This window comes from Mirounga angustirostris, unplaced genomic scaffold (assembly GCF_029215605.1).
Source record: "Mirounga angustirostris isolate CCGP_5_RB_7025 unplaced genomic scaffold, mMirAng1.0.hap1 SCAF_10, whole genome shotgun sequence".
In the NCBI taxonomy this organism is placed as follows: Eukaryota; Metazoa; Chordata; class Mammalia; order Carnivora; family Phocidae; genus Mirounga; species Mirounga angustirostris.
In genome coordinates, this window is record NW_026991718.1 from 135,140,671 (window position 1) to 135,155,047 (window position 14,377).

At 53.7% G+C, this 14,377-nt stretch overlaps 1 protein-coding gene across 1 annotated transcript in view; it reads left to right on the forward strand.

Moving 5' to 3' along the window:
• The window catches only part of PHACTR3 (phosphatase and actin regulator 3), a 205,989-nt gene that overhangs the window by 159,697 nt on the left and 31,915 nt on the right, over window positions 1-14,377 (forward strand). The window contains exon 8 of the mRNA XM_045883903.3: window positions 9,216-9,369. Within this exon, the coding sequence (XP_045739859.1) occupies window positions 9,216-9,369 (154 nt within the window). The remainder of the gene's footprint in view (window positions 1-9,215; window positions 9,370-14,377) is intronic.

The following is a 14,377-nucleotide window of genomic DNA, read 5'->3' on the forward strand; positions in this document are numbered from 1 at the left end:
GCAGGAATTCGGGGGCCCCATGGGCAAGAGCCACGTGACCCCCTTCCCTGCAGCCCCATGGCAGGGGCTGGGCACCCTGGCAGTCTCTCCTCTGTTTATGGTCCTCGTGGCTCATTGACCTCCAAACTCACTCTCTGTGGCCCCACCGCCTCCCCACCCAGCTCCCTCCCTGCCTTCCTTGGCTCCCTGCTCTTGGTTCCTGTGCCTGGCCTGCCCCTAACTTGGATGTCCCACCGGCTCATCGGCACATGCTGTCCCCACAGCCTGTCCCCGTGAGTGGCCAGCCTTCCTCCCTGGCTGTAGGGCTCCACAGCATGGAAGCCCCAGGTGTCCTGTCCTCGGCTCATGTCCCCGTAGATGCCCTGACTGCCCCCCAGCTCCGCAAGAGCCGAAGCCAATGCTGCCCCCTCGAGCAGGAAACCCACCCAGCTTCCTGGGTCTCCATTCTCCATTATGTCCTTGCTGTGTTTCTAGGGATTCAAGCTCCGGCAGTCGCCTCCTCCCCTCCCCGTCTTCCCAGAACTCATCTCTTCATTCGGGAAATGCGAGCCCCTCCCTGCGTCCTGCATGGGGGAGAGAGATGGGCAGGAGCAAGTCCTTGCTGCGGAGGCTCTGGGAGTCCAGTGGCAGCATTTATGAATGCCCCTGCTGCTTTGGGCCTGGGCAGCTACAGACCTGGCCTGGATGTGGGAGCCACTGTCTGGGGCACTGGACCACAGGCAGGTCAGGACCATCACCCCCATTAGACGGGAGACCCACGGGGCGAGCTCCACGCGGGTTGTCCGGCTTTCCTCCTGGGCATCTCCCTGGGTGGGCGGGGCAGGGAGGTGGCCTCACTGGGACGAGGAGGTGGAGGGGATGTTCTGGGCTGTCGAAGCAGCTGGAATTTGTAGGACAGGGAATTGGAACAGATGAGCCGTGTGAAGGGGGTCCCTGGACACTGGCGTGGAGACTGCGTGAGCCAGGGGCCGGAGTGTGCCCTCAGCAGGCAGGGTTCCACGAGGCTCAGCCCTGGTCACCTGGGGGAGGGAGGCCTGGGCCGGGGTGCTGGAGGTCAGGGGGGCAGGGGGACCCAGCCCAGACTGCATTCAAAGCCAGATAGGCCTGCAGTTGTACGTTCAGGATCTTAAAGGACAGGATGAACAACCAGATGGAGAATCTTAGCAGAGAAACAAACTATAAAAGAGCACTGAATGCAAATTCTAGGGATAAAATGTATAATAGCTAAAGCAGCATCACAGCCGATGAAAAACGGCCCCACCCTGTCACTGCTTGTGCCAAGACAGGCTGGAGGGCCCCTCTCACACGGGCTCGTGCACGAGCCGGGCCCCGGCGCAGGCAGGAGACCCCTGCCATCCTCGTCTCTCTCCTGGCACCCAGCCCTGCTTGCTTCTTCTCTTCAAAGCCTCCCAGCCTCAGCTCCTGTGGCCCGAGCCCCCGGGGAGCTGGGATGGTCAGTCCCGGCTGTGTTAGCAACGTGACAGTGTGCATCCTTGGAGCAAAGACTTGTGCATCTCTGTAATTCTGTCCTTAGAATAAATTCCAAAGTGCCACTGATTGAGAAAAAGCTATCTCATGGCGAGTTTATCTTTAACTGCAGAGCTTCTCAGCCATATGTTCTTATTTATCTACAGCCCCATTTACATTTCCTCCTCCTTCCCAGGAGGGCCAGAAAAGCAGGGTAGGGTGGGGAAAGGGGCACCTGTCGGAGCTGAAACCAGCCCCGCTGTGGCTCAGGAGTCTCCCGTCCCAGGGACGAGGCTGCAGCTTTGGGGAAAGAGCAAAAATGGACACCTGGGTGTCCATCCCTGGGGGTCTGGATCAGCAAGCGACGGGCTATGTGACCATCACAGTCTGGGATCATTGGTGGCCCTCAAAGGGCAGGAGCTGGGTTGATTCACCCTGATCTGGACCAGAGCCAGATGTGTGAACGGGACCACATATGCAGGGTGCCCTGTACGCCGTGATCCCACTTCCATAAAATGTACGAGTGACGTGGGAGTAAGTTGTTAATTGTATAGAAGTAGATCTGGAAGTAAATCTAAAACATAGTAGTGGTTTCTTCTGGAGCTGAGAAGTGGGCGGGAAAGGGGATCTTTTCCCTCCTAATACTGCTTTAAGCTGAAGCTGTCTGCGACAAGGACGTGTTTTTGTAGCCGAGCAAGTGAACGTCCTTGTTTACTTGTCACAGCCAGAAGGCCGCTTGCCAGCTCTGTGCTCAGCTGTGACTAGGCCAGCTCTGGTCTCCCTGAGCCTCATCATCCCTCCAGTGCATGCCCTGGGGTGGGCGGGGGGAGCCTGGTGGGCCCCTTCCAGCTCTGACCGGGCAAGCTCCCCGTAGGTACCGGAGAGTCTACCGAGATAACCCTATGGTTTCTCTTTAAGTCTGGTGATTTGGTGAATTACATGGATTGCCTTTCAAATACTCAGCTCCCTTGCCTCCCAGTTGGTCATGGTGTATTCTCATTTTTATAAATTCTCGGATTTGATTTGCTAAAATTGTTTATGACTTTATATCAGTATCGTTGAGGTGCGGCAGTCTTTAAGTCTTTCTTTGATTCAAGTATCTTTTCTGTTTTTAACATCACTCCATCCTAGCTTCGTAGGATGGACTTTAAAGTGCTCACCCATGGGCGCCTGGGTGGCTCAGATGGTTAAGCGTCTGCCTTCGGCTCAGGTCATGATCCCGAGGTCCTGGGATCGAGCCCTACATCGGGTTCCCGGCTCAGCGGGGAGCCTGCTTCTCCCTCTGACCCTCTCCCCTCTCATGCTGTTTCTCTCTCGCTCGCTCTCTAAAAAATAAAATCTTTAAAAAAAAAAATAAAAAAAAAATAAAGTGCTCACCCTCACCCTTCTTTCAACCTTCTGAAATTATTTGTATAGAATTGGTATTATTTACTACATGTTTCATCATCAATGCATCCATCTGGCCTGTAGGGTTTTTTTTTTCTATGGGAGGAGGTTTTTTGTTTTTTTTTTTTCTAAAGATATATTTGAGAGAGAGAGAGCAGGAGCAAAGGTGCAGAGGGAGAGGGAGAAGCAGGCTTCCCACTGAGCAGGGAGCCCGACGCAGGGCTCAATCCCAGGACCTGAGCCGAAGGCAGACGCTTAACCGACCGAGCCACCCAGGCGCCCCTGGGGGTAGGTTTTTAACTACAAATTCGATTTCTTTAATAGATAAAAGTCTATTCTGGTTTTATATTTCTTCTTGAGTGAGCCTTGGTAGTTTGCATAGAATTGCAAGTTTGCATAGAAGAACCTGTCTTATTTCCTGATGTTGGTAATTTCTCCCCCCTCCCTCTCCTTCCCTTCCCCCTCCCTTCCCATCCCTGCATCTCCCTCCCCTTCCCTCCCCCTCTTTCTCCTTCTCTCTCCCCTGATAAGTCTGCCTAGAGTTTTATCAATTTTATTGCTCTTCTCAAAGAACCAGCTTTTGGTTTCAATTTTTTTTTTTTTTCATTTTGCTTCTGTTTTCGATTTCACTTTCTACTCTGATCTTTATGATTCCTTCTACTTCCTTGGGTTTAATTTGCTCTTCTTTCTGTAGCTTCTTAAGATGGAACCTGAGGTCATTGGTTTGAAGGCTTTCTTCTTTTCTAAGATAGGCATTAAAGGCTAACTCTCCCCCAACACCATTTTGATATGTTCTGTTTTTATTTACTTCAAAATATTTTCTAATTTCCCTTTTGATTTCTTCTTGGAACTGTGGGTTATTCCAAAGTTTTTTTTAATGTAGTTTCCAAAGATTTGGGTACTTTTCTGGAGATCTTTTTGTTACCAGTGCCCAGTTTCATTTCACTCCGATCGGAGAGCATGTCTTATAGGACTGGAGTGCTTTTAAATCAGTCAAGACTGGACTATAACCCAGCCCGTGGTTATCCTGGCAGCCGCCGCACATACGCTGGAGAAGGCAGTGGGATCTCCTATGCGGTATTTTATAAACACCAGTCTAAATGCCAGTCAGATCCAGCTGCTTGATGGTGGTGTCCGTGTCTTCCACATCCTTGCACACATCCTTGCACACTTCCACATCCTTGCACACTTCCTTCCCTTGTTCTTACAATTACTTACAGGGGTCTTGAAACCTTCAACTCTCCCTTTAGATTTATCCTTTCTACTCTCTGTCAGGTTAGCTTTATGGTTTTGAACCTCTTGCCAGTTTCACAAATACTTAGCATTGTTCCATCCTCCTGATGAAGTTGCCCCTTTATCACTCAGATCATCCCTTTATCCCTGATGGGGTTCTTGGCTGGGAAACCAACCGTGTCTGCTATTCACGTGCCCCTTCAGCCTTCCTGTGGTCAGGCTTAGAGCGCTGCATCATTCCCCTGCTACTTCTAGGCTGTTTAAGTCTTTGCATTCAACATGTATGTTCTGTAGGCAGCATCTAGTTTGGTCCTGCTTTGTTATCCATTCTGAGCATTTCTGCCTTTAAGGAGGGTATTCAGACTATTTGCACTGAGTTCAATTCTTACTTAGGTTTAAATCCAGCCTTTGCTAAAATCCAGATCTTCAGTTCTGCATCTGGGTGGCCCCCTGCCCCCCAGTTCCATGAGGCAGACTCAGGGGTCCTTGGTCTCCCCCTTCACCTTCTCAACTCAGGCATGTTCCAGGCTCCTCCCAGTTCCTCCCCTCGGGTCCCCGGCCCAGAGCCTGGGAGGTGAGGGGGCAGAAGCGGGGCATTCATAGGGCTCACTTTATCTGGTTCCTGTCCCACCAGGATCATTGTGCTTTCCAGCACCTTCACCATCGTTTCGTGTAGCTTGACTTCGTTTTGTTTTCTTTTTGGGAGGAAGAGCCAGTCTCCATTTTCCGTCTTGGCCAGAAGCGGAAGTCCACGCCATCACTTTTACTTTGGAGGCTGAGGCAGATTTCCCCGGCACATTCCTCCTATGGAGTGAAGCTAGCTTCTGGGACCACATGTCCCCGGGTGGGGTGGGGGGCCGCTTTCAGGTCCCAGCTCAGATCCCGCCCCCTCCAGGAAGCCTTTCCTGAGCTCTTCCTCTGTGGCTTATTTCTCTGGCGCTGTGTAAGTCAGCAGGCACTTTCTGAATTTGTGTGTGGGAAACATTGAACAAGGAACCGTCCTCCCCATGGATGAGCCTAGCAGGTTTGTGTTTCTCTGTGAGTGAAAACGTCCCCAGCTCATGCCATGACTGCAGTTAGGGAAGGAACCAGGCAGACAGGCAGTTCGGGTATGCTAGGAGCATGCACATGTAGAAGGCACACGTCCTGTGTTTCTGGTCATTATAGGTGCTTATTTGCCCCTTTCCCTCGCTCGCCTGAGCAGGCTCAGCCTCACACACCACACGGCCCTCACTTGGGTGCTGGGCATAGCCGGGGCCTGGCCGCCCTGAGCAGATCCGTGAATGTCGCTCAGCCTGGCTGGGCTTCAGCGGGAGAGCAGGTGCTCAGTTGTGAACGTGCTACGTTTGAGATGCCGGGTAGGGACCCAGGTGGGGACATCCTGAAGGCAGTAGGTAAGCAAGTCTGGAGTGCAGGAGAAGAAGCCCCCAGTGTGGCTGCCTGGGGAAATCCCAAGCCATTAGTAGTGGGGCTGGAGGGTCTCATGGGACAGAGGCGGTCACGTGGGAAGCAGGTGTGGACAGAGGAGTCTGAGGATTGAGTCCCGGGGCACCCCAACATGTAGAGCTGGGGAGATGACAAGGAACCGGTGAAGGAGACTGAGCTGCAGCCTTCGAGGTGGGAGGACACCAGACTGGTGCGGGGGCTTGTGGGGAAAGAGAAGGGAGCCTCTCACAAAAAAGGGAGTGACTGATGGCCTGAAGTCTCCAAGAGCCTCCTTTGCTTCGCTGGGGTGGGTAATGGGAGCTGACGGGACAGGGGCCTGGGGGATGCTGGGGGTACCACACGGGCTGGGGCGTCAGTGAGCAGGGCGCGTGCAAGGCTGCCTCCTACTGGCTGAGCTGGAGCCCTGGTTCTGCCCCTCGGTGGCTGTCGGCGCCACTCCGGTGCCTGGGGAGAGGTAGCCGCATCACCCCATCTACCTCCCGCGCCCTGCCTGTCAGCTGCACATTGGACAGGCACCCCCAGCGTTCGCTGGTGTTGGACTGGATGTGGCAACATCAGGCTTTCACTTCTAATTTACTTAATATTTTGGTCTATACGTTGATTTTTTTTATTGGCTTTTGCCAATACAGAACTCCATAGGCTATTGAGCAGGACCGGTCTGAAGGTCCATGAGAGTCTTGGCCTTGGAAAGACAATAGAGTTTTCAACAAATGCACCCAGGGAAAGACATTTTGGGCTGGGCGAGCTCTGATCGGGTCCTTGCATGTGGGGGCATCTGGGGAGCCCGCAGACGGGTCGGAGGATGGCAGTTCCTGGGGAACCAGGCCTGGCTGCGCCCTCCAGGGACTGCCAGGTGACTGGTCTTCATGGAGAATGCAAACTCTTGGAGTTCAAGGCTACCTCAGGGCTGGAGGAGGAGGGGCCTGGTGCCGGACAGAGCGAAACTTCCTTACAGAGACTCAGCCTCTTTTCCTTGGATAAACATTTCCTGTGTTGCGTTTACAGAGTCCCGAAAAAGTGGATCCTGAACATTTTTGCCAGTTGTCTTGTTGCTTTTACGGAGGAGAGAATTTTCCAGCGTGTTTGCCGATGTCGCTCAGCATTGTTCTTTCTCTTTAAATAATTATCTATTTTCATATAAGGGAACTATGTGATAGAAGATATAATACAGAAGAGCAAATGAATGCATAAAGTGATCAGTTCCTGAAATTTCTGTGCCGATTTGTAATACCAGGTATATATGCAAAATTAGACACCTGCTCATACACAAGTATATTTCTATAGACGCCGTACGTACTTCTGTAAAAGCTGCGGTTACAAATGTTGCAAGCATCCCGTGAGTGTCTTTTTGGTGCTCAGTAGCTCACACACCACCGTTTTCGATGGGCTTGCCACGGTCCAATGGTACGATGCGCCACAGTCTGACAGGTGTTGTCTTGGATTTCTCGGTTGTGTGTAGTTTCTTACTTTCATCGATGATGCTGGATGAACACCTTTTTATGTGCTTTTATGTGCTCGTCCCACTTGTTTTGGGAGGCAGACTCCTGGGAGTGGGATTTCTGGGTCAGAACACAGGAACATAGGTGTGTCCCGGGGCACCTGGGGAGGGAAGCTGGCTCGCGTCCCACAGTCTGGACAGAAAGGTCTCGCGGATGCTGTTCCCCAGCTTCACCTCCTGCTCCCTGTTAGCGCCTGCACTCTGGGACGCGTGCTCAGTCCCACTGGTGCTGATGGTCAGGTGTGCGTGCTGGTCAAATTTATGAAAAGGCTCATTTTAAGCTATTTGTCTGGAAATTTCCTTTTTTGACTTTTCAGTAACAAAACCTAGTAATATGCTGACACTCTGGAGAAGACCTGAAGCGATCCCATAAGTTTTTGTGGTGGCCCTACTGTGTGCGCGGGCTGTGCCGGGGAGGCTGGGAGAACCACTTGTTCCCAGTGTGGAGTGAATTCTCATTTACATCTGGAAATCTCTGATGAGGGGAGCTTTTTCTCAGTGAAGAACAAATATGATTAAAGTTTGTAATAAGAAACCCAAGACATTTGCAATGGGCTTAAAAGACTTTCGTTATCAAAAGCTAAAAAGATTAAACCGCATTCAGGGCCGTTTCGTGGTTGAGCACATTCTGGTTCTCCGAAAATGGCAATCCCTCCTTGCCATGTATTAGACCCTTGACATTCACGAAGGATTTGTCCCGAGACCTTTGAGACTCCCTGAACTCATGAACGCCACCATAGCTTTTGATTTCCCCCAGAACACACAGTAAAGACTAATGCGAAACGCATGTGACTCCTTCAGGCTCTTTAGGATCCTATAAATACAGGGCTCTAGTCATTTATAAAGCTATTAAAATAAATTCAGGCTGGAGCCCTTGCTGAAATGGTTTGTGGAGTCATTATTTTTCTCTGTCTCTATAAAACACACAGCAAATAAGCACATATTAGAAATTCAAACCTCAGCTGAGCCCCAATTTTTGTGTCTCACTTTATCCCAAACTTCTGTTGAACTATCACATTATTAGACTCCTTTCTCGCTTTGCGTCCCATCTTCGACACTGGACCTTGGCTGTCTTCAGGAGTCATTTTTTTTGAGAAATAACCTTTCCTTCCACCCACGGGAGTGTCCACGTTGGATGATGGTTTGAGCCCCAGGATTGAAACCTGTGTCCCAACAGAGGGGCAAAACCACACATCCTGCATTGTACTTCGCAGTTACTCGCCAGGGCAGGTGGGGAGTCTCATTCAGAAAGCTCAACGAACCAGAACACCTCCATTTCCTAGCCCAGTAATGAATGATCCTTCTCTGCTCGTGAACACCGCCAAACCCCACTTCTCTTAATTTAGACATTCCATTCTCTGAGGTCTTACTCGCACCCTGATTTCACTCAGCTGATCCTGGGCATGTGTGGAAATAAAGATCAGCCTCAGCCTGGAGACCCTGAGTCAGCCCCCCATTCCTTCATTCAACAGTATTCATTGGGAACATGCTGCATCAGCATGGATCTGGGGCCCAGGAGGGCAGACTGACATTGAACTTAGTTTCGTGCAGGAGACGGAATAAAGTAACTGACAGGGAAGAGATGAGATACGGGGGGCATTGATGGTGTGGTATGCTGGTGTTTGGAACCCCGTTGGGCCTCTTCAGGAAGGGTCAAGGCTGGCTGTGGTGACAGGGCCAGCCCTAGACGGTCTAGCAGAGCAGGGTGGCAGGCGGAGGGCAGACCGGCAGCAGTGGCCCTGAGGTGGGATGTTCTAGGGACTCAAAGAAGACCCCTGTGGCCAGAGAGTAGTGGTCCGCAGGGAGCGTGGACCATGTGGGGAAGGGGGAGAGGAGGGGGCTGCCATGTGGGAAGTAAACTGTAAGTCATGGTCCACACTCAGAAGAAAACCTGGGTGCCATTAATAATCACCCCGGGGCAACAGGTGTTGACCAGGACCGTCCCTGGAGGCCTGGGATGTGTGATCGATCGCCCACCCGTGGAAGGTGTGGCCCATGGGTGGTGACATCCCTCTGTCCCAGTGTTGCCCACGTTCCCGCTGGAAGGCACCCCAAGCTGACAAAGGTACCCCCATGGCTCTGATGCCGAAGCCTTCCTGCAACAGGTGCATGGCTAGATCAACCAGCCAGCGGTTGACTAACCCGTGTTTTCTCCCCTTCTCTCCCCCTCTTTGGTGGCGCTCAGGAACACTGCCAAGGAAATGCAAGAAGGAGCTCTTGGCGGTGAAGCTGAGGAATCGGCCCAGCAAGCAGGAATTGGAAGACAGGAATATTTTCCCCAGGAGGACTGATGAAGAGAGACAGGAAATCCGGCAGCAGATTGAGATGAAACTCTCCAAGTGAGTAGTGGCGTGTCCCCACAGGCGGAGGCTGCGTCCCACCGGACAGCCCGAGCCCCTCGGAGGCCCTGCCTTCCCGGGGCCGCGCTGTCTCAGGGCCCCCACACGGGGCTCTGACGGTGGCTTCTCACCTCGCCACTGTCCGCACTTGGGCTGGGACAGTGCTTTGTCGTGGGGGCTGTCCCGTGCGCCGTCGGGTGCTGAGCAGCAAGCTGGGTCTCTACGCGCGACATCCTCCTGTGACAATCAGAACTGTCGCCACACGTTTCCAAATGCCCCCGGGGAGGGGAGCACATCCCCCCCCCCCCCCAGTGGAGAAGCTCTGGTCTATAGCGGCCAGGCCGGCGCCTGCAGGAGTGAAGGGGGTCGCTGTGGGGAGAGACGGTGACAGAGTGGGGAGGACGTGCTTTGTCGGTGTCCAGGGCATGGGGGAGAGTCCCACCTGATCATTTTCCTGCAAGAATTGCATTCGGTATTGCCAGATCTTCTAAGTTGTTCGAGAAAAGCTGTAAATCTGTACTGGGGGCACAGTGTGCGCACCAAGTTGAGCCCATCTGCCACCTGGCTGTGCCCCAGAGCCGTGAGTGAGCACCGTCTGCTCCCAAGGGTCCCCTCGGCGGTCCCCGGGGCTGGCCGGCTGGAGATGCCCTGGGTTACGGGCCAGCGCAGCGTGCAGCTGTGGGTCTGTGCGACTGAGGTCTGTTGGGATCGTTGTGTGGCCTGCGACAGGATGCTTTGTAGGGAGGCCAGGGTGGGACTGGGACAGTGTGGTGCTTTCAAGTGCTGGCTGACCCTAGGTTGCTTTCCAGGAACTGGGTCACGGGGGTCCAGAACCCAGAGCACGCTGGGCCTCCCGGCTCTCAGCAGCGTCCCCTGCCACGGAGCCAGCCCAGAGCTGAGCTTGAACTAAAGGGCTTTGTTGGGAGTCAGGCTCTTCCAGCAGGGTAGGCCTCTGCTTCTTCCGATCCTCCCAAAGAGAGGGGCCAGATCGTAGCCCCAAGATTTGTATGTGGGTATCGGAGAGGAAATATTAATGGGCTTTCAGGCACCCAGTGCTGCGCTCAGCCGCCCGCATGTTGCCATCTCCCCGACCTTCCTCGGGCATCTGTGGGGTATCGGCTGGGCTGGGCTGAAGGGACGGTGTCCTGGATCCCCTCCAGCCCACCCATTCCCTCTTTAAACCCCAAAGCTGGTCCTGCAGAGCAGGAAGAGACAATCTTCTGATGACCAGCTGGACCAGCTGTCCCTGGGCCCCACCCTTGATTTGCCCTTGACCCACACTTCTTCCTGTCCCCTGCACCCAGGTCACCTACAGCGACCATGGGAAAATGCAGATTCTGATGAAGCAGGTCTGCAGCGAGGCCTGAGGGTCTGCGTGTTAGACGAGCTCCCAGGGATGCCGTTCCTGCCAGTCTGTGGGCCACACGTGCAGTAGCGAAGGTCTCAGGATCTCCCAGCCTCGGCACTCTTGACCTTTGGGGCCAGAGGACTCTGTGGCGGGGCTGTCCGCTTGGTGGGACGTTCAGCAGCAAACTGGCTTCCACCCGAAAGGTACTCCTCTAGTCTCCCCACCCGCCCAGCTGTGACAAGCTACAGTGTCTCCAGTCATTGTTGAGTGGCCCCTGGGGGACAGAATCCATCCTGGTCAACACGCACTGATCTGAAGGTCACCTTGGACTTCTTCTCCAGGAAGTCCTTCCTCTGCCCGAGGCCCAGGGCTCTGTGTTCAAGTGGACCAACCCTTGTTTCTGCTCTGTGTTGGGGAGCATGCACCCCAGGGTACCCACCTTCCACTGAAATCCTTTACTGAGTGTTTTCGGGGTGCAGGTCAAGGAGCGTGCATGGGTGAAGCCCAGATGCTGGGTGCTGTCTCTGCACCTCGGTTTTCTCGCCTGTAAAATGGGGATGAGACCAGCTGCCAGGCCCGCGGCGGGGGGTGGGGGGGAGCACGGTTCAGCATGGCACACGTTACTGCAGGCCACTGGGACACTGAGCCAGTGTCTTAAGGACTTGGAATCATGCAGACCTGCATTCGAATTCTGCTCTCTGCTGATGCGCTGGGTGACCTTACCCCCCTCCCCCGGGTCTTGGTTTTCTCGTCTGTAAAGTGGGGTGCTGACCTTCCAAGGTCATTGTCTGTTTCAGGGAGATCCCGTAAGGAAGGCATGTTGCAGAGCCCCTGTCATGCGGCAGGTGCTCGAGGCTGGCCTGCTGACCTCTGGGAGCCGGGTCCACGTCCTGCATCGGCTCAGAGCTGTGTGGTGGAGGGTGCCTGGTGCTGACCTGGGGCTCGGGAACCCCGTGGGGAAGCTTCTTATAATACAGATCCATGAGCCCCCATCCAAACCTGAGACCAGAACATTTTAACCAGTTGCCTGATAATGCATGGTGAGGGAACCTCCCAGTGTTGGACCATATTAGCCTGATTGCAATGAGATTGTGACACCCATCAAGCATTTATCACTTCATCTGGTCAATTAACAAGGGCTTAATTTACTTGTATGAGGGGTGGGTACTGTGGCAGTTGCTAGAGATTCAGCCCCGGGCCGTGGAGGTCACTCCCGTCAGCTCAAGAGTTCCTGGAGAACAGCAGTGGCCTCAGACCCCTTTCCGTGTGGCTGACGCCCACTCCGGTGCTTGGTCCAGGGAAGATGCTCAAGAAACACACGCGGGAGGGAGGGGGGAGGGCAACAGATGCGTGAATCCCCGAGGGGCTCAGCTGTCACAGAGAGGAGAGGAGGCCGGGGCACAGGCATGGATGCCCAGGGCAGGGGAGAGGACAGGTTCAGGACACGGAGCCCCAGACCAGGGTCAGCCCCTGCTGCGGGGCATGGTCTCCCAGAGGCCCTCCAGAGAGAGGGGTGTGGACCAGCATTTCCTAAAGTCATGGCAGGCACTGGGAACCATTACGAGAGTGGTCTGTTTGCCACGGGACACGTCAGAGCCTTTAATGCTGCAGCAGAAGGTGCATGCAGCTCCAGAGGAGGGGGCGGGGCGTCTTGGCCCCAGTGTGTGCAGCCGGGAGGCCTTTTCTGCCTGGGCACTGGGACTGCCACGTGCATGGCCACATGTGCACTCCTGGCATCGCTCTGGCCCCAGCCGTGCTGGAGGTGTCCTGGGGGCTGTGGGGTGTCCACCCGGACCCACGTGCCCAGACCTCACCCACGGTGGGCAGGGGAAGTTCGTGCACCGCAACCTCCCCGGGGGAGTCACTGGTGTAGTGGGAGGAATGTTAGACTGAGGACCAGGGAGGCGGTGGGGACAATCTCCACATCCTGGGATGAGGTTGGGGATGTGGGGCCACCACCTCGGTGGGACTTGGATGGCTAATGCTTTGGTGTGGCCCTGACAGCCTGCATAGGCAGGTGAGGCTCCCGGACCCCACCATGGATCACAGGCTGCAGGGATCCTGCCCTCGGGGTATAGTCCCAGCCGCTACTGAGCACGGGTGGGCCCCGTCTCTCGCGGGGCTCCAGTTCCAGCGTGTCACGTGAAGAACAGGACAGTCTGTGCTTCCCGAACTGCAGCACTGTTCAGGGGGCTGTGACGAGAGCTTCCAGGTCTGTAGACCCCTGAGGGACCGAGCCTTCGTTCTCCTGTCAGGTTGCTGCTGAAGCGTGAGCCCCGTGTTCTACTTACATACTGTTTTTATGATAAAGGAGATTTCCTGTCTCTTCACCGGGGTGTTCTAAGGCTCACATGAGAAGCCACGGGGAGAGGGGCGTGCCATGAATAGAGCCTCCTGCCGCGTGCTGGAGTCCTGATGGAACGACCTGTCTTGATCCTCTCTGCCTCCATTTCTTTGCAAACTGCTCCTTTCTTGTCACTGGGGCACAAGCCTTACTCATGCAGTCACACCTCAGCAGCTACTTCTGAATAACCGTGACGTGCCCGACACCGTGCAGGGTGCTAGGGTGTCAGAGCAAACAGTACAGAGGCACTCTCTGCCCTACGGGGCTTACAGCATCTGGGTGTGCTTCAGGCATGGCTGGATCCAGGTGCTTGCATGGCATTGACAGGAGTTGGTCTGTTTCTGTTTCTTGACTCTGTTGTGCTCTGTGTGACTTCATTCTCTGGCTCTGTCACTCGGACATCCTAATCCCCGAAGCTCCAGGCTTACATCTATACAGGAGCCCATTCCTGAACCAATCACCTTGACCAAGGGGATAGAAGGGGCTAATTGGACAAGTTTGGGTCACATGCTCATTCCTGAGCCAATCACTGTGGCCAAGAGAATATGCTCATTAGTCAAGCTTGGCGTACATTGTTGCTGGTCTTGTTGATGGGATGTGCACTCCCAGGAGGTTTGGTGTTGTCTTACTTCTAGTGAGATTGAACATTTTCTGTGTTTATCAGCTACTTGGTTTCTTCTTCTTTTCACGTACTTAACCTGCTGCCTTCTTTGTCTTAATGATTTTAGGAGTGTACTTTGGAAATTGTGGTTTCCATTCCTTTCTCAATTTGGGGGCTCGTATTTTCATTTTGTTCACACTTTCCTGTGTGCAGGAAGGTCATTGGATTGCTAATCATGCTTCGGGCATCCACAGGTTTCTCTGTGAAGGGCCAGAGAGTGAATATTTTCGGTTTTGTGGACCCGACAGTGTCTGTTGTAACAACACAAGTCTACTATCAAAGCCCTAACACAGCAGGTACCCCGTGTGGCATGAGTAGGCCTGGCTGCGTGCCAGTAAAACTTTATTGGCAAATGTAGGCAGTGGCCCACAGGGCATAGTTTGCCGACCTCTAATATACTTGAGGGTTCATGCCGTTTGTGTCCTTTTAAAAAAATCCTTCCCTACCGGAGGCAAAAAATATATTCACTTACCGTATTATTTTTTAGTTGACTTCTAGCTCTGCCAACTGATAATGGTTTTCTATTTGGTAAACAAAGTTCTCTTTCAAAATAGAGTATCAAGTGAATTGATCTAAAGAGAAAAATAGTGGGGCGCCTGGGTGGCTCAGTCAGTGAAGTGTCTGCCTTTGGCTCAGGTCATGATCTCAGGGTCCT